This window comes from Sander vitreus, chromosome 3 (genome assembly GCF_031162955.1).
Source record: "Sander vitreus isolate 19-12246 chromosome 3, sanVit1, whole genome shotgun sequence".
NCBI classification, from domain to species: domain Eukaryota; kingdom Metazoa; phylum Chordata; class Actinopteri; order Perciformes; family Percidae; genus Sander; species Sander vitreus.
The window spans coordinates 4,061,739-4,079,142 of record NC_135857.1 but is presented as its reverse complement, the minus strand read 5'-3'; the positions used below and the strand labels follow the sequence as shown (position 1 = coordinate 4,079,142).

Sequence of the window (17,404 nt, the reverse complement as noted above, 5' to 3'; positions counted from 1 at the left end):
TTTTGTGGCAGCAATAAAGGCAGTGATGTTTCCTTTTTACTGTACAGGATTCTCACACCGCCTCAAAACACACCGACAAGTCTGATCGCCAGTTACATGATTTGCCACTGCAGCCTAAACGCACTACCCTCATTCAAAATAAATGGAAAGACCTGCGTTTTTGCCGCACCGGCTGACGCAGGCTGCGTGAATGCCCACTTACTCTAAGATGCTAAAGTAAAATACAAGCCATGATTTTATGAGTGAAAAAGCCTCATGAAGTAATTTTACATCAATTTAAAGAGTCTTAAAATAAGAACGGACCATGTTGTTTCAAGGAGCTTCTCTTCAGATATTCTGTGAGCAGTGACTTGCAGTCCGAGTATTTTTACTGTGATTGGCTGGATGCCTCCCTGTGTCTCTTTAAAAAGACAGGGCTGACATACCTCTGGTCGTACAGGATCCTCAATGCCAACCAGTGCAATACAGGTTAGGTTGATGAGGATGTGGGCCTCGTCTTCCCAGTTAGGCTCTCCGTCAGCGGTAGGAAAGTCTCTGTAGGCGAGGCAGATGGTCCTTAGGCCCTCTGACGCCATTGGCTCAACCACCTTCTTCACCAGGTTTTCTTGGTCCTGACATTTGAAGGCTTTGGTCTTGCCGGGCTCTATCAGGATCTTACAGCACCTGGAACCACAGGAAAGAGTTATGTGATCATCATCTAACTGTGCAGAGCTGTGTGAGCAGCAGCAGTCAACCTACTTCCTGAGCAGGATCTCAGAAGCCCCCTTGGTGTACATTCGGTAGCTGCCATCGTGGTTCTTTAGCACAGTGCTCATGGACTTCCTCGCAGAGTTGAAGGTGTAGACCTTGAACAGCTTCTCTTCTGGAATTTTGCTGCGGATGGTCTGGTAGTCTCGGTGCAGGTCAAGGGAAAATCCCAGTAAGGCACATTCAGTTTTGTTTCCTACCTGGCGAGCCAGCCCGCCCTCCTTCTCTGGTGGCTGCAGGAAGCAGCGGCAGAGAGGATGTTAAATCACAGCAAGAGTTTTTAATGACAAATCTGTTTCTTCACATGGTGTGGAAATTAAACGCATAACTGCAGCAGCACATAACAATAACATAAATCCAACAACAGCAACAAGACACACCTTTCAACAAACACAAAGCAGGTAACAGTGTTCAGTTTTCAGGGTCAAAGGTATAATATGCAGTCAGAGATGGCAAAAGTACTCACTTCCCGCACTCAAGCAGAAGTACAGATACTTGTTATGTGTTAAAAACTACTCTGGTAAAAGTAGAAGTACTGATTTAACTTCTTTAAACAAGTAAAAGTAACAAAGTGAGAGACTGAGACTGAGAAACTTTATATGCCACTGCCTACATTTTAAATGGATGTCTGCCAATAGGCCTAAAACATCACATAGATGAGTATTGTGACAGAGACTGGGACTCCAGGTTAATAAGATTCTGACTGAGTAGCAAGATATTAATTCAATTGTGATTCTGTGAGAATTCAAAGATCCAGTTTCTCTTTTTTAATCTTCCCCATAACATTTAAAGGAATCTACATGTGCTCAAATATGGCTTCTGGAAAGAAATAAAGGATAAAATATGAATTACTAAACAGACAATTATTACAGTAATTAAGAAGATTCCCATACTTTTAGAGGTACAACTAACAACCACTAGATGGCAGCAGCGTATACAAAATGAACTGACAGCTAGTAAATCTTTGAACATGGAGTGCTAATAATAATAAATGTAATATGTCAGGCTCATAATTTTGAATATCTGGGATCTCCGGTTTCTTCATTTTTTAATCATGTCCCCGTCCATACTACTATGTGCTAACGTTGCCGCCATCAAGCCGCAATGATTTGCCGCGAATGAATGCCGCCGAATCTGTCGAGTCGTCTTGTAGTGGTGCGTCAAGTGCAACGTATATTCTCATCCAATTAGATTGAATTCGGTATTGATGGCGCCAAAAATAATAACGCTAACTCCACTGAATTTATTTTAAACTAAAGTAACGAGCCAATTTTGTGAAATGTAAGGAGTAGAAGGTACTGATGTTCGTGTTAAAAATGTAAGGAGTAAAAGTAAAAAGTCGGCAGAAAAATAAATAGTAAAGTAAAAATTTAAGAAAAATCTACTTGAGTACAGTAACGAAGTATTTGTACTTCGTTACTTCCCATCTCTGTATGCAGTATTATACTCTCTTCACTTTAACAAGACTAAGTTGAAACGTAGTATATGGCTGGACCATGTATGGTCAATAGAGCTCAACAGTGACCGCCCACTTTTATAACAGCTCTGGTTCCGGAATTGTTTTCCCCATTCAATTGTTTTATTGACGTTTCCAAAATTGCTTATATATAGAGTTTTAAGCCTGTAACCAAGCCAACCAGCTACGAGACGAATAGTGAACATGAAACATTTGATTCGGCGCAAAAAAACATTTCGAAAACGGCAAAAAAAGGAAAGGTACAAGACCGGGTACAGAAACTATCATAGACTTCAATGGTAGAAGCTCGCCGTTCGTTAACGTTTCTATGGTAACAGCGAGTTGGACCAATCAGAGACGTTGCTGTTACGCTTAGGGTTCTGGGTACTGTAGCTTTTCTCCATAAGATCGCAGATAAAACATGTTTTTCTTAAAACAAGGTTGATTTCATACAGACTTCTAACTTCTACAGGAGTAGAAACTTTCGTTTCACAACCTCGTAGCTCGTGGTGACTCTACCTTGGATGGTTTAGACATTATAACTGATAATCTAAATCCTTATGGAGAAAACCAATGGCATTCTTACTTCCGGAACCGGCTGTGGGCGGGACTGTTAAGGTCTATGTGCTTAATTGTGGCTAAATTGTTTCAGGGAAAGTAATCGTTGTTGTAAATAATTTGAATTCCTGGATATTAAATGTTCATCTGTAGTGGTCCCAGTAATATCTTTTCTTAAAGTATACTGAAGTAGCAAATCATATGACATGGTTAAGCTATGTTTGAGACAAATTATTGAGGACTGCTTAAATTTAATGAATTCAGCAATGTAAGCATGCTATTTTCAACAATTTCTTGTATTGGATTACTCATCTGAAGTGTGTAATTAATGTTAAGTTGTTAAACAGACCAAACCTACCTTTCATTCCATGGCAATTATGAACCATAGCCTCAAATGTTGGTCTTGAGCAGCATTTATTCATGGGCAAACTGAAACCTACAATGTACATTTTCTACCAGCTAACAGCTTTATTGTTTATTTCTTCTTTGCTCTCTTCGGTGCATCAATTTTAATTTAGCGCAAAGTTACAGCGGCTGGAGGGCTGCGGGGCACTGGATATTGGTAGTGCTCCCGTGGGTGCTGTGCCCCCATATGCCCAAAGAATACGTTGTCAGGAGTGGGACCTGTTGCTGCCAGATATCTGTGGTCTGGCTGTGTCCAGTGATATACCTTGGACACAACGCTGTGTCACCATGTCAGAGGATTTCCTCTTGTAATCAACAGGGCTGTGACATGAGCAAATACGAACCATTTTTATTAAAACACAAAACCATGGATGTATTATAGCCTAATGACCGCACAAAACACTACAGCTGCAGTTGCAGTCTCTCTTTCTCTCTCTCTCTCTCTCTCTCTCTCTCTTCTCATCCGCTCTTCATCCATAGCCTATAGGCTACTTTATCCATAGCCTGTACTCTGGCTCAAATGAACACGGGCGGCCATCCACATTGTCAAAATCATTTAAATATTGAGCAATTACATTGGAAATCTTTTAGATAACAGGAGCCTATAATTTCTATAGCCTACTCCATAACAATAGACTACCTGAATGCCTTTTTCTCGTCTCGCGTTTCACTCTCCACACCGCTGTCTTCGGACATAAAAATCACGTCCTGAGATCGACACTTTTAGTAACAACTTGAGCAGTACCAAAACAAAATCATTTTTATTGGACAAAATCAAGGCTCTACAATTGCCCCATTAAGTTACATTGCAGCTCGATTCGCACCGGCCCGTCATTGCAATCTCGCTCAATACTGGACCAAATTCAAAGATTTTAGGTCACACCAGTTTATTAGACACAAATGCATGGGGATGGGGTCCAGGTTGTGGAAAAAAATGGTAGTTACCCTTTAAAATTCGGTCCTTTAAAGTTTCCTCCTGCCATTTTTAGGCATCCTATTACTAAAACAGGAACATAGTGATTGATGGATAAAAAAAATATTTTTAGGTAAGTTTAGTTGAGAATTAATCATAAATATAAATAATAATAACTGATAGTGATAACTGATAAGAGATATGTGTGCTCTGGTCTGTGCAGTGGATCCAGGAGGCAGTGATCAGATGAGTCCTGAGCTGCAGTGGCAGTTCTCCAAACAAACCTGCTCTCTTAGCCAAATGCTTAACTCACAGATCTTCCAGAATGAACAATTTTTTTTTTCAGCTCACCATAATCTTGCTGGTATAGGCGCAGTTGACCCCGATGCCCTGGACAAGAATGTCCAGGATCGGGGCAGGGATCTGGTCCGGGTTTGGCAACTTCTTGTAGTAGCGTCCAGCGATGTATGTCTGCACCACAGTCATGCGGTTCATAGTGAGCGTGCCCGTCTTGTCAGAGCAGATGGCCGTGGCATTGCCCATCGTCTCACAGGCATCCAGGTGGCGAACCAAATTGTTGTCCTTCATCATTTTCTGAAAAAAGAGGAAAGCAGAGTTACAGTCAGGTCCATAAATATTGGGACATCGACACAATTCTAATCTTTTTGGCTCTATACACCACCACAATGGAGTTGAAATGAAACGAACAAGATGTGCTTTAACTGCAGACTTTCAGCTTTAATTTGAGGGTATTTACATCCAAATCAGGTGAACGGTGTAGGAATTACAACAGTTTGTATATGTGCCTCCCACTTTTTAAGGGACCAAAAGTAATGGGACAATTGGCTGCTCAGCTGTTCCATGGCCAGGTGTGTGTTATTCCCTCATTATCCCATTTACAAGGAGCAGATAAAAGGTCCAGAGTTCATTTCAAGTGTGCTATTTACATTTGGAATCTGTTCCTGTCAACTCTCAATATGAGATCCAAAGAGCTGTCACTATCAGTGAAGCAAGCCATCATTAGGCTGAAAAATCTAAACAAACCCATCAGAGAGATAGCAAAAACATTAGGTGTGGCCAAATCAACTGTTTGGAACATTCTTAAAAAGAAAGAAACGCACCGGTGAGCTCAGCAACACCAAAAGACCCGGAAGACCACGGAAAACAACTGTGGTGGATGACCGAAGAATACTTTCCCTGGTGAAGAAAAACACCCTTCACAACAGTTGGCCAGATCAAGAACACTCTCCAGGAGGTAGGTGTATGTGTGTCAAAGTCAACAATCAAGAGAAGACTTCACCAGAGTGAATACAGAGGGTTCACTACAAGATGTAAACCATTGGTGAGCCTCAAAAACAGGAAGGCCAGATTAGAGTTTGCCAAACAACATCTAAAAAAGCCTTCACATTTCTGGAACAACATCCTATGGACAGATGAGACAAAGATCAACTTGTACCAGAGTGATGGGAAGAGAAGAGTATGGAGAAGGAAAGGAACTGCTCATGATCCAAAGCATACCACCTCATCAGTGAAGTATGGTGGTGGTAGTGTCATGGCGTGGGCATGTATGGCTGCCAATGGAACTGGTTCTCTTGTATTTATTGATGATGTGACTGCTGACAAAAGCAGCAGGATGAATTCTGAAGTGTTTCGGGCAATATTATCTGCTCATATTCAGCCAAATGCTTCAGAACTCATTGGACGGCGCTTCACAGTGCAGATGGACAATGACCCGAAGCATACTGTGAAAGCAACCAAAGAGTTTTTTTAAGGGAAAGAAGTGGAATGTTATGCAATGGCCAAGTCAATCACCTGACCTGAATCCGATTGAGCATGCATTTCACTTGCTGAAGACAAAACTGAAGGGAAAATGCCCCAAGAACAAGCAGGAACTGAAGACAGTTGCAGTAGAGGCCTGGCAGAGCATCACCAGGGATGAAACCCAGCGTCTGGTGATGTCTATGCGTTCCAGACTTCAGGCTGTAATTGAATGCAAAGGATTTGCAACCAAGTATTAAAAAGTGAAAGTTTGATTTATGATTGTTAATCTGTCCCATTACTTTTGGTCCTTTAAAAAGTGGGAGGCACATATACAAACTGTTGTAATTCCTACACCGTTCACCTGATTTGGATGTAAATACCCTCAAATTAAAGCTGAAAGTCTGCAGTTAAAGCACATCTTGTTCGTTTCATTTCAACTCCATTGTGGTGGTGTATAGAGCCAAAAAGATTAGAATTGTGTCGATGTCCCAATATTTATGGACCTGACTGTACCTGATACTGAGCAATTTACTAGAAACATTTACAGAATGAACAGTGTTTGATCCAGGATTGGCTGGAGGGTTCAAATGGGCCTAGGGGGTCACTGCTCCAACCAAGGGGGGGGCAATACAAAATTCTGTAAGAACTTTACACCCGCTGAGTGCCATAAACTGACATTTATTAATGTGTTGGCAAACGTTGTCCTTTTTGCTTTGGCCTACCAGCATGTGAAAACGAAATGCTTACGTCACGTCTGATGAACAATACGTTTGCAGGAGTGAGCAACATAAGACATTGTGAGATCTTTGGGCATAACTCCGGTAGAGACTAGGTAGTAGGGAGAAAGTGACAGGCTGCGGCTGTGAATTAAATGCATAGGAAATACTCTTTAAACATGAAATAAAAATTGACATTCACCAAGTCAAAATGCTTACGTTATCATCAATTAGCTCATTCTTGTTTCCTAACTGCGTGGCGAGTTATATGAGCTCAGCTGTTTAAAAAAAAATATAATTTTTTTTATTTACAGCATTATTAACGTTAGCTCCCCTTTAGCTGTCAGAGTCAGCTTCGACTTCATATGTTATCTTCTAATAGCTGTATTCTAGTAACATCTAACATGATTATCTGCAAAAAAAACTGTTCGCTAATTCGTTATCAATGCTCATAGCATGGTGGCTAACACTAACGTTAATGTTTATGACTCTATTTCAGCTGTGCTTTCAAACTACCGTCAGTGTGCTAACCGAGCACCATTAGCATTTGCGACAGAGCCGCTTCATACACTTGTTAAATAATGCTTCATTACAGGTTTGTCGCTGTGTGCTCGTGGTTAAAAATAAATGTAAACAAAGCAATGTGCCAGAAAACAACTTATACCGAGAATGCTATGTGCCATGACACACATAGTTGCCACTTCTAGGCTAGTCTATATTGACGACAATTCATTTCTGGGATTGTTCAGGTGCCGCTGGAAATTCCACCGGATGTCCCTCATTTCAACCAGATGTCCGTCACCTTCCTCTTCCTTTGTGTTGGCGTTCTAAACTCCGGTGGATTTCTGAGGACTATGGTTAACTGCTCCTCAGATCTCTGCAGGGTAAATCCAGACAGCTAGCTAGACTATCTGTCCAATCTGAGTTTTCTGTTGCACGACTAAAACTACTTTTAAACGTTTACATGTTCCACCAAAACAAGTTCCTTCCCGAGGCTATTTTGACGCGGCACCGTTGCTCCGTCCGGCGCTTAGCGCTGCCCAATAGGGTTATGATTGGTTTAAAGAAATGCCAATAATCCAGAGCACATTTTTCTCCCATTCCAGAATGCTGTGTGGACTCGCCAGACCCTCCTCCGCAGCACTGTGGAGGAAGGTCTGGCAATGCAAGACTACTTTTAGGCTAATATTTTAATGGACAGAACATATAACAACAACCGCATTGGCAGTTTAGTGTAGTAAATATTACTGAAAAGCTAAATTTGAGCATTGAATATTCGAATATAATTTGAATATTACAAATAACAAGGAATGCTATTCTAATGGTATTATAGAGAAAGATTGAGAGCTCTAGCAGACAGGCTGTATATGTTCACAGTGACAGGATGTATAATGCTGTATACTACAAGAGACCTTGACTGAATAGGCCAGGGAGATGGTGACGGCCAGAGGAAGACCTTCAGGCACGGCCACCACCAGCACCGTCACGCCGATGATGAAGAACTTGACCAAGAACTGCACATAGATGGGCAGACACGCTTTGGACCAAGGGACCTTCTCAACCAAGAAGGTATCGATCAGGAAGCGAATGATGAGGATGGCGACAGTGAGAGTTGCAACGATCAGACCTAAAGACATAGACAGCAAAACAGAGAGAGACAGATGCAGACAAAGAAAGGAAAAGACATAGTAGGTTTAGTTCAGCTATAAACCTGAACCTGACATGTTATGTACAATGAGGAGCAGTGAAGAACCTGTTCTGTGCAACTCTTCAATAAGCTACTCCAATAAAAGGCACGTGTGGTTGCACTTGTTTCCTGAGATGTATTTACTTACATTACATACAAAAAAAAACTATTTTAATAATATATTTTTAAAGGTTTTTTAAAATTTAGATTTTTTTCAAAAATATTGCGATTGCGATTCAATATGCGATTATTTTTTAAGCTCTTTGTCTTCTGTATTATTCAACAAAGACAAGCAATAAATCATTATATAGTACGAACAATACAAGATTAGATAGATTAAACAAACTGTTCTTTCCTGGAGGCCAGGCCTGTATGTGATGATGAAATTAGGTGATGCATGAATTTATATGAATGACATCTTTTATTTAACTACTTCAGTCCCAGTAGTATATTGAGCACTGACCGCCTGGTGTAAACATTCATATGAAAGTCAGACACTAATCACACAAACTAAAGTGCAGATTGCAGAAATATAAAAAACAAATATGTGGCTTTACCACACTTAGTAGTATTTACATTTAATTATCATTTACTGTATATTTACTGTACATATGTAAACATGTGGATTGCACTTTACTAGACAGTTAAATAACTAAAAATATAGTATATACAGTATATACAACGCTGTATTTATTTTACAGCGCACACAGAGATGCTGCCTCTAGCCCCTCCCTCCCCTCATGAAGTTGCGTGCCGTGTGCATGACAGCGTCAACATTGCACTCACACTCAGAGACAGAGAGGCTATCGTTATGTTAGCAGTAGCATGCTGCTGCTGGTCTTGCCGTGGGATTAACTGTACTAATAAAACCGTTGAAACAACGCAGCCACGCTGCTGTGAAAGCTCCCCGAACGTCATTTATCAGAGTCAGGTTGTTACCCCTCTCCGTGCCAGTCTCCTCCACTCTATATCTTTATAACGGAGCTAGCTAACTGGAGCTAACCACTAATCAGAGCTAATCGTTGCTAACCGAGCCTTCAGTTCTGCGTGCCTGTATCCATTAACTGCATGTATGGACTAGAGCCCGAATAAAACCTTCATTTTATTAAAATGGCTGTAAAAGTTTTAAACTACAACTCAGAGTTGTTTGAATGACAGAAATCTGCTCAAGGTACGGCATAGCGTTGGCGTGCTAAGTTGATGCTTTCTCTGCGGGTGCAGACTGATTTGCTCTTGCGAGTCACGTGACCAAATCGCAGCCTTTGCGATTAGGAAATCGCGTCTTAACATATCGCGATATTATCGCAAATGCAATTAATCGTTCAGCCCTAGATAGGATTGTGAAGATCCAGGACTTAGCCAAAATATTTGAACATCAACAACTTCTCAGTCCCTCCCCCCTTTCTGCTAAAGCCAACAAAAAAAAAAACTTCCCCCACAATGGAGATTCAATGCGTGTGCATGAGCTGTGATTGACACGCAGTTAAGACACCCCCCCCTGGCCCTGATTGGTGCATCTGAACAGGGAGAGGTGGATTTATGCAAATCTCACTACAGGCTGTAGGTGGTGCCAGAGGAGCCAGATTTCTTTTTTAAATGACCTGCTTCATGTAGTTCTACTGGAACATAGAGTCAGTTTCAGCAAATATGACAGAAAGTTAGTTTTATAAAGCTTACCTACTGCACCTTTAACTGTTTAACTAGTTCTAATTGTCGGTTAACAGTTAATTATTAAAAGGGTGAGGTGAATAACAGTACAGTATGTTTTCTGTTCTGAGTTAAAGCTATAGTGCGTAGTTTCTGTCTCCCCCATGAGGAATTCTAAGTAATGACACACATATTGCAAGTCTTCCGTGATCACACACCACCCCCACCCCTCCTCCATGCAGATGCTAGTAGCCAAGTAGCCATACTGAGAAATACAGAGAGTTCTGTGGAGCTCTTAATTAGCTTAATATCAACTCATTTGGATTTGGCTTGAATGTAACAGACTTCATTATTATAAAAAAGATTTGCACTAAAGTTTAATCAATCCCTCATGTCCACCACATGTGCAGTTTCATCTATCTACAATAAAAGTCCCGTGGATTGTTTCATTGTGGAAGAGCACAGTAACATGTGGACTCTACCCAGCAGGGAGGTGGTGTTGTAACATTTACACTCTGTTTATCATTGATGTGATTCTTTGTAAACACCTGCTTTGCCGATCTGCATAGCCATTTTGCACAGCTTCCCCTGGAGAACAGACTTCTCCTTCTTTGGTGGGGTTTTCTTCTTGTCTGGTTCTTTCTCCTCGTTAAGCGGTTGCATCTCTACCATGGGTGCAACCTGGGTTTTTTCTACAGAGGAGACAGGAAGTCATTAAAACATTCAGGTGTTTGGACAAAAACCATCAAACCTGCTGCTGTCAGGTCAAAACCAATTTTATTAGGGTCTACCATGCAATGTATGGTATGCAGTGTTGGGAGTAACGCATTACAAAAGTAACGCATTTACAGTATTGTATTCCTTTTTGCTTTTTTAACATTTCACTGACACCGCGAAACATATCGACAGAGAAAAGTCTGCGAGTGTTATTTCCTGTTGCTGGAATTCAATGTCTGGGATGACTGCAGAGACGGACACATTTGCGAGATGGATATTATTTTTAGGAGTTATTTACACTGCGTTTAAGCAAGGTGCTGTCCCGTCACTGTTCCCGTGGTCAGAGCCAGAACCAGACACGGTACAGACAACATCTGTGTCCCAGACGGTACGTCAGCGCGGACAGCCGTGTGTCTGAGCTGCTGACAGATAGAAACATGTCAGGAATTCACGTTGAGGCTTGCTACAAGTAATATCATTACATTTTATCAGCGGTGGAAAGTAGCCTAACTATGCCGTACTTCAATACAATTGTAAGGTACTTTTATTTGAGTATTTTCATTTTCTCCTACTTTATACTTCTACTCCACCACAATTAAAAGTCAAGTAGGCCTAATGTACGTTTTACTTCATTATTTATTTAATAGCTTTAGTTACTTTGCATATTCACATTAATTAAACAAAATATTATAAATAATCTATGGCTAAAGATAAGACTTTATTGATCCCGTGATGAAATTCACAAGCTATCTGCCAAATCAAACTTCCGCTGTCATTTTGGTGAGTAACGCAAATATCGGCCCGACCGATATATCAGCGGGCCGATATTATCGGCCGATATTAGGCATTTCCCAAACTATTGGTATCTGCATTTATAATGGCCAATTACCATTATAAATAAATAAATAAATATATATTTTTAAATATTCATTCATCAGAATCATTTATAATGACAAATGATTCTGATAATTGAATATTAAAAAAAAACAAAAAAAAACGGAAGAAACACCCTTCAACCAGAGGGCACTCTACAACGTCCCTGTTGGCAACACTCTTTGATTTTTTTGTTGTTATTGTCTTTTTGTTCAAAGGACTTTTATTTTCATATCTTAAGATACGCATTTCTGGATTTTTTTTTAAATATATATCGGCCGATATATCAGAATATCGGATTTTTAAATCATCAAATATTTGTATCGGTATAGGCCTTAAAAATCCTTTATCGGTCGGGCTCTAATGTAAAGCATCACAATTCAGAGACAGTAATACTGTAATATAACTAATTACTCTCAAATGACAGTAACTAGTAATCTATAATGTATTACATTTTGGAAGTAACTTGCCCAACACTGGTGGTTATGTACAGCATAAATTCTCGAATTAAAGCCAGTATTCAAATAATGGAGTCTTTTATAATAGTCAGGGTTTTTTTTAATCAATGTTAACTGCTGTCAAGGAAATTGACACTTCCAGCTAGGGATGCTAGCCAATAGCCAACCTTCGTTAACCAATCATTAACTATTTACCATTCACAGACAAGTAGTGATCTGAGTCCCAGTCACAAGTTTGTGTTGAGCAGCAGAAGTCTCCAGTTTCCCTTGTTCCCCCTGCTGCCTTTCCTGACCTCAAGTCCCTGGGTCGTCCTCGAGAGGGGTGCCGTCTTCGTGGCCATTACGTTTCACACTTTCTCAACCATTGATTAATCTGCTCATTATTTTCTCGATTAATTGATTGATCGTTTTGTCAATAAAATGTCAGAGAATACTGATAAATGCCCTGTGTAATTTCCCAGAGTCCAAGTGGTAGGCTATTTTTTATCTGACCAACAGTCCAAAAATCCAAAGCTATTAAGTTTATTATCATGTATGACTATGAAAAGCATCAAATTCTCACATTTAGGAAGCATGAAACCAGCAAATGTTACTAAAACGATGACGATTATCAAAATAGTTGTGAATCAATTGTCAAACAACTAATTGATTAATATACTAATCTGTGCAGCTCTACAATGGACTGCATCATTTTGTCTTTAATTGCAATTGTACTGTTTAGTTCCAACCTTTACGTCTATTTTTTATTTTTATATACTTATATTATATATTATTTATCTGTACTTTTCTACTACTACTACTACTACTGCTACTGCCATTATTCCTGTTCTTATGTGTCCTAGAAGTGTATCTTCTCTGTGAGACTTACAAACCGAACTTACTTTTTTTGTCATTCTTCTCATCTTCACCAGCAGCAAGCAGTGTTAAGATGATTCCTGTCTGAGAGTTCACACCTACAGCGGTGACCAAAAACTTGCCAGAGCCCTCCATCACATGGGTGCCTGAGAGAGAGAGAGAGAGAGAGAGAGAGAGAGAGAGAGAGAGAGAGAGAGAGAAAGGGATTTTACCATAGTGGGAGCTGTGGACAGATCTACTGCAAGCACACAGGTCACTGTAGAAAAAGAAAGCAATAGAATAAGTGACAGATCTTAGTTAAAACTTTTACAGTGGCTGTATGTCGCTTTGTACAGCATGCATGTTGTTTTCCACTTGTGTCAATGTTCCTTTCGGCTTTAACACTACATTGGTGATCTGATTGTCAATGTTGTATTTTGGGAGGCACAAACCGAGTCCCTGCACCCTTTGCAGGAATGTGTGCATTTCTGCACAGCCCGGCATGAAAACCATACAAAAGGCAAGTTCTGGTCCAATAGAATGCCCCCTAAAATGATCTATTTTTAAATCATCACTCACTGTTACTGCGGCGAGTCTCACTAAAATAATCATGGCCATGACACACTAAGTTAACATAAAAAATATTGTTATTTTTTCAGTATTTTAGATGGTTCAAAGTTGTATTATTTCAGTGTAGGAAGAGGTTTAGTGTTCCATCTGTAGGTGTGAAAGCCAGAGAGATGAACAGATTTAAGTCAAAAATGAGCAGCAGAAACTGGCTGCTAAGAGCTGAAAGTAACAGCTAAGGTCCCACTGAAATGGGCTGTAATTTGATGTTAATGAAGAAGAGTTGAAGCACCTGACAGCAACATGGGGTCTTTGTTGACACTCTTCTTGACATGATCCGACTCTCCGGTCAGAGAGCTCTCATCAATCTTCAAATCATTGGCCTGAATTACGATGCCATCAGCAGGGAGGAGGTCACCTGGAAAACCAATACACACAGGTACACTGTAATAACAGTCCTAATGATCTGCTGGCAGTGGGCTCTGTGGGTAAACCAGAAATACAAGATTTTCAATACTAGTTACTTCCCATAGGTTACCTGAATTTTCTTACACTACATTCATTGCATTGCATTCTTTTGACCTTTACGGTAACGGCAATGAAATGGCCCAGGATACACATGACTATGTCCGCTTTTCAAAAAAGGTGTGAACACAGAGCATATACCAAATACATATATGTAAATAAGATGAATTGGATTAACTGGATAGGAAAAATCCTGACAATGACTAAAGTTCAACTAAAGGCAACTCAGACTAAACAGACTCAAAATCAAGCATTTGTACTGTATCAATTTGGAGAATTGATAAAATAAATTGAGCACCGCATCGTACTGTAAAGTCCCGCACATACTGTATGTACCTTGAAAAAGCTACATTTCTAAAAACATGAGGTGATCTGGTAGATCTAGCCTCATAATTTAGCTGTCAAAGTACACCAGATTGATGCATTTAAACACAACACCACAATAAATGTGTAAAAAAAGTATATATTAGCTGCAGACAAATACGCCCATACACACACTACCAAGTGTGCAATTCTACCAAAACTAACAGCTGATTAAACTCCCTGGTTCGTGCAGGGCCTTTCGATGTGGAATTTGCATGTTCTCCTCCTGTTCTCACCGTGTTCGCATGAGCTTTTCTTCTGTGCACTGGTTTCCACCCACCATAAAGACATGCATTCTAGGTAACTACTGTTGAGTTGGTCAACAGTAACTTTTTTTCACTGAGCAAAAGATGCCAAAGTTGTAAAAACTGGAATGATCAAAGAATAAGTCAACAAGATTGTGCACATTTTTTGTTATCTGCTGTGCTACGGATGCATTACAGTCAGTACCAGAAAAGTATGTGGATTTAATATCCAGCTCTAATTATCACTTTCAACCAATGGAAGCTCTGCTAAGTGCATGCTTTGTGTTTTCTCACCGTATTTGGCTTGCGCAATGTCTCCGACGACGATCTCAGACACTTTGATCTGGATCACCTGCCCCCCTCGGATAATGGTGAACTTCTGGTCCTGCTCGATACGGTTCTGGAGGCCGCGGAACTGCTTCTCTTTGCTCCAGTCGTTAAAGGCTGTCACCAGGACCACGCAGACCACCGACAGCAGGATGGCAGCGCCTTCGATCCATCCAGCCGCTGCCTCACCTTCATCCTCCACGCCACGAGACGCTTTGCCACAGTCTGAACAGAGACAGCGCAGGCTGGAGTTTTAGTTTTTTGAACATGTGTTCCCCTGCTTCTTTACACTCTCAAAAAGTGCAGAATGAACAGAGCTCCAGACAGCTAGGGATATAGGAGCAGGCAGCAACAGAAAACAAAAACAGTGACAGTATGATGATAACATCCAAAACACACCATTCACTCAGTGGTTTCTGTGACATGAGAAATACTTAAAATGAGTAGGAAGTTTCACTCACAGTTGCGTAGGCGGTTTTTAATGTGGCTCAGGACACATACCCGTTCTCACTGCTATAAGAACGTGGACAAATGTGGCTCAGACCACCTCAGAATGTGCTTTTAGTGATGTCCTGAGAGTATTTTCACTTAGAGCTATCCTCTTGTGATCCGATTGCCCTAGATCTGATTTAATTAACAGGTGAAAATGGGGCCCGAGACCCCCTCACTGACTGAAGGGAACACATTGTGAAGGGAACACATTCTGACTGTTCATCTGACTGTTTGTGTAAAATAAAAATAAAAACGTACTCTGTCGTATATGCGTGGGCGGGTGGTGGAATGACAGGGCCAGTGAAAAGATGGCTGCCAGCATCAGGATGATCAGGGTGACATCCTGCAGTGCTTCCCACACTAGCTCCACAAATGTTTTTGGTTTTTGTGGAGGGATGAAGTTCTGGCCAAACTCTTCTGTCCTTCTGACGATGTCCTCTGATGTTCCATCCAAACCTGCAGCAGGAGACAAAAAGGCAACATCAGAGACAAGTCCTCCTGATCCTGGCTTACACCATTTACCTGAGTTTATATTTAATGTAACAGCTTTTGATCCAAAGTAATGTCACAAGTGTTTCAACATTTTTTATCATTAACAAATATGAATCATATAATTTTAGGCTCACACTTGCAGGATTAGGGCAAATATTTGGATTATACTGAACCTTTTTGATGGGGTAAAAACTACAATAGATTTAAACTACCATGAAAAAGTAGAAATATATTTAGTATTTAATCTGTAATAAATTAAACAGGCCATGTCATGTACTCCAATGGGAAAGGGATGATCCTAAAATGCACTGTCCATCTGAATCCATGCATGTCCTGTTGCTCTCTTCTTTATCGTAGTAAACTAGCAAATGTATGTAGCCAAATGTATGTATGTACGTACATGTAAAAGATGTATTTCGGCTTCAGGAAGACTGTGGAGATACAAACTGAACACAGAAGCAGTTTCTAAATACATTTACCTTTAACAGGTGACGTTCTCAGTCTGGCACACAGTTCGTTAACATCTCCGTATTTCTCCTTGATGCTGGTCACTGACTCTTCTCCTCTTAGCTCCATGAGGGAGCGCAGCTCCTGCAATGAGCATCTGAAGTGCATTTCGTGGTTGGCCATATCGACAGAGGCCTGGCAAAGAACACAGACTCAGGGGTCGGCCTGAGGTTCAGATCTGGTCTGACAGGGACTCTGTGACTGTAGGGGGATAAATCAGGTCATTTCAGAGGATGACTTACAACTGAACATTTAGCCCACTTCCTGGAAAATACCGAGATATACGTTGTGTATCACCATAAAAAGAATTGTGTCCATAACCCTCAGCATTATGATGAACTTAATATGTTAACATACTGTAGTTACCATCTAAGATAACTTCTAACTAAGAAGAAGTGAATTTGAGCATTGTTGGTGGGGCCCGAGATTTTCATCGCCAATGACTAACGCTACTTCTGTTACTGTTGTGCATGTGGCCAATAAAGAACCTTGAATTAATGTATACATAAGTCACTGTCTGACAAAATTGGCTTTCTCGCTGTAAGGTAAATTACAAAAAAAATTGAGGACAGACCATATGCATGGGACAAACACAAAGAAGAAACAGAACACAGTAGTCTGGGTCAGTGGCTTTAGCCATAGGCTTTGCAAACATAAGACCAGTGTTCTGTCAAAAACTGATTCCATGTAGTATGTGTTTCCTCTTACCTAAATCTGTGTCAAACCTATGTCATCCATAGTCTGTGCATGTGACTACATGTGTAACGTTAATCTCTGTCTCTCTTTTAACGTTAATATTTAATTTAATACCATGGTCTGGGTGAAAACTCGTTCTGATTGGCTACAGGGTGTCCATAAAACGTGATATAGGACACCTAGCTAGCTAGGTACCTAACTAACTTTCTGGCTCATAACGGACTGTAAATATCTCCCGTTGCTAAGCCTGGCAAGTCGTATTTTAGGTCAGTCCTATTTCCTGGAGTAGTGAACAAGTCTGCAGTGCATATTTAGCTAGCTGGCTAACCTTATGGGATTAGTCAAACCCTCGATTGTAAACCTTATTAAAATATAAATAAATTGTCTTGAAATAGGTTATGTGGCAAGTGACCATGGT

The 17,404-nt window shown here is 40.5% G+C and overlaps 1 protein-coding gene across 1 annotated transcript in view; it reads right to left on the bottom strand.

The window, feature by feature from the left end:
• Positions 1-16,404, bottom strand: part of LOC144515166 (plasma membrane calcium-transporting ATPase 1-like) — a 34,930-nt gene extending 18,526 nt beyond the window's left edge. Inside the window, exons 1-10 of the mRNA XM_078245765.1 lie at positions 16,263-16,404; positions 15,550-15,747; positions 14,767-15,024; positions 13,632-13,757; positions 12,811-12,939; positions 10,439-10,582; positions 7,969-8,183; positions 4,431-4,673; positions 739-980; positions 426-663 (exon numbers count right to left, since the gene is read on the bottom strand). Of these exons, the coding sequence (XP_078101891.1) occupies positions 426-663; positions 739-980; positions 4,431-4,673; positions 7,969-8,183; positions 10,439-10,582; positions 12,811-12,939; positions 13,632-13,757; positions 14,767-15,024; positions 15,550-15,747; positions 16,263-16,398 (1,929 nt within the window). The 5' untranslated portion in view covers positions 16,399-16,404. The remainder of the gene's footprint in view (positions 1-425; positions 664-738; positions 981-4,430; positions 4,674-7,968; positions 8,184-10,438; positions 10,583-12,810; positions 12,940-13,631; positions 13,758-14,766; positions 15,025-15,549; positions 15,748-16,262) is intronic.
• Between the last annotated feature and the right edge of the window lie 1,000 nt (positions 16,405-17,404).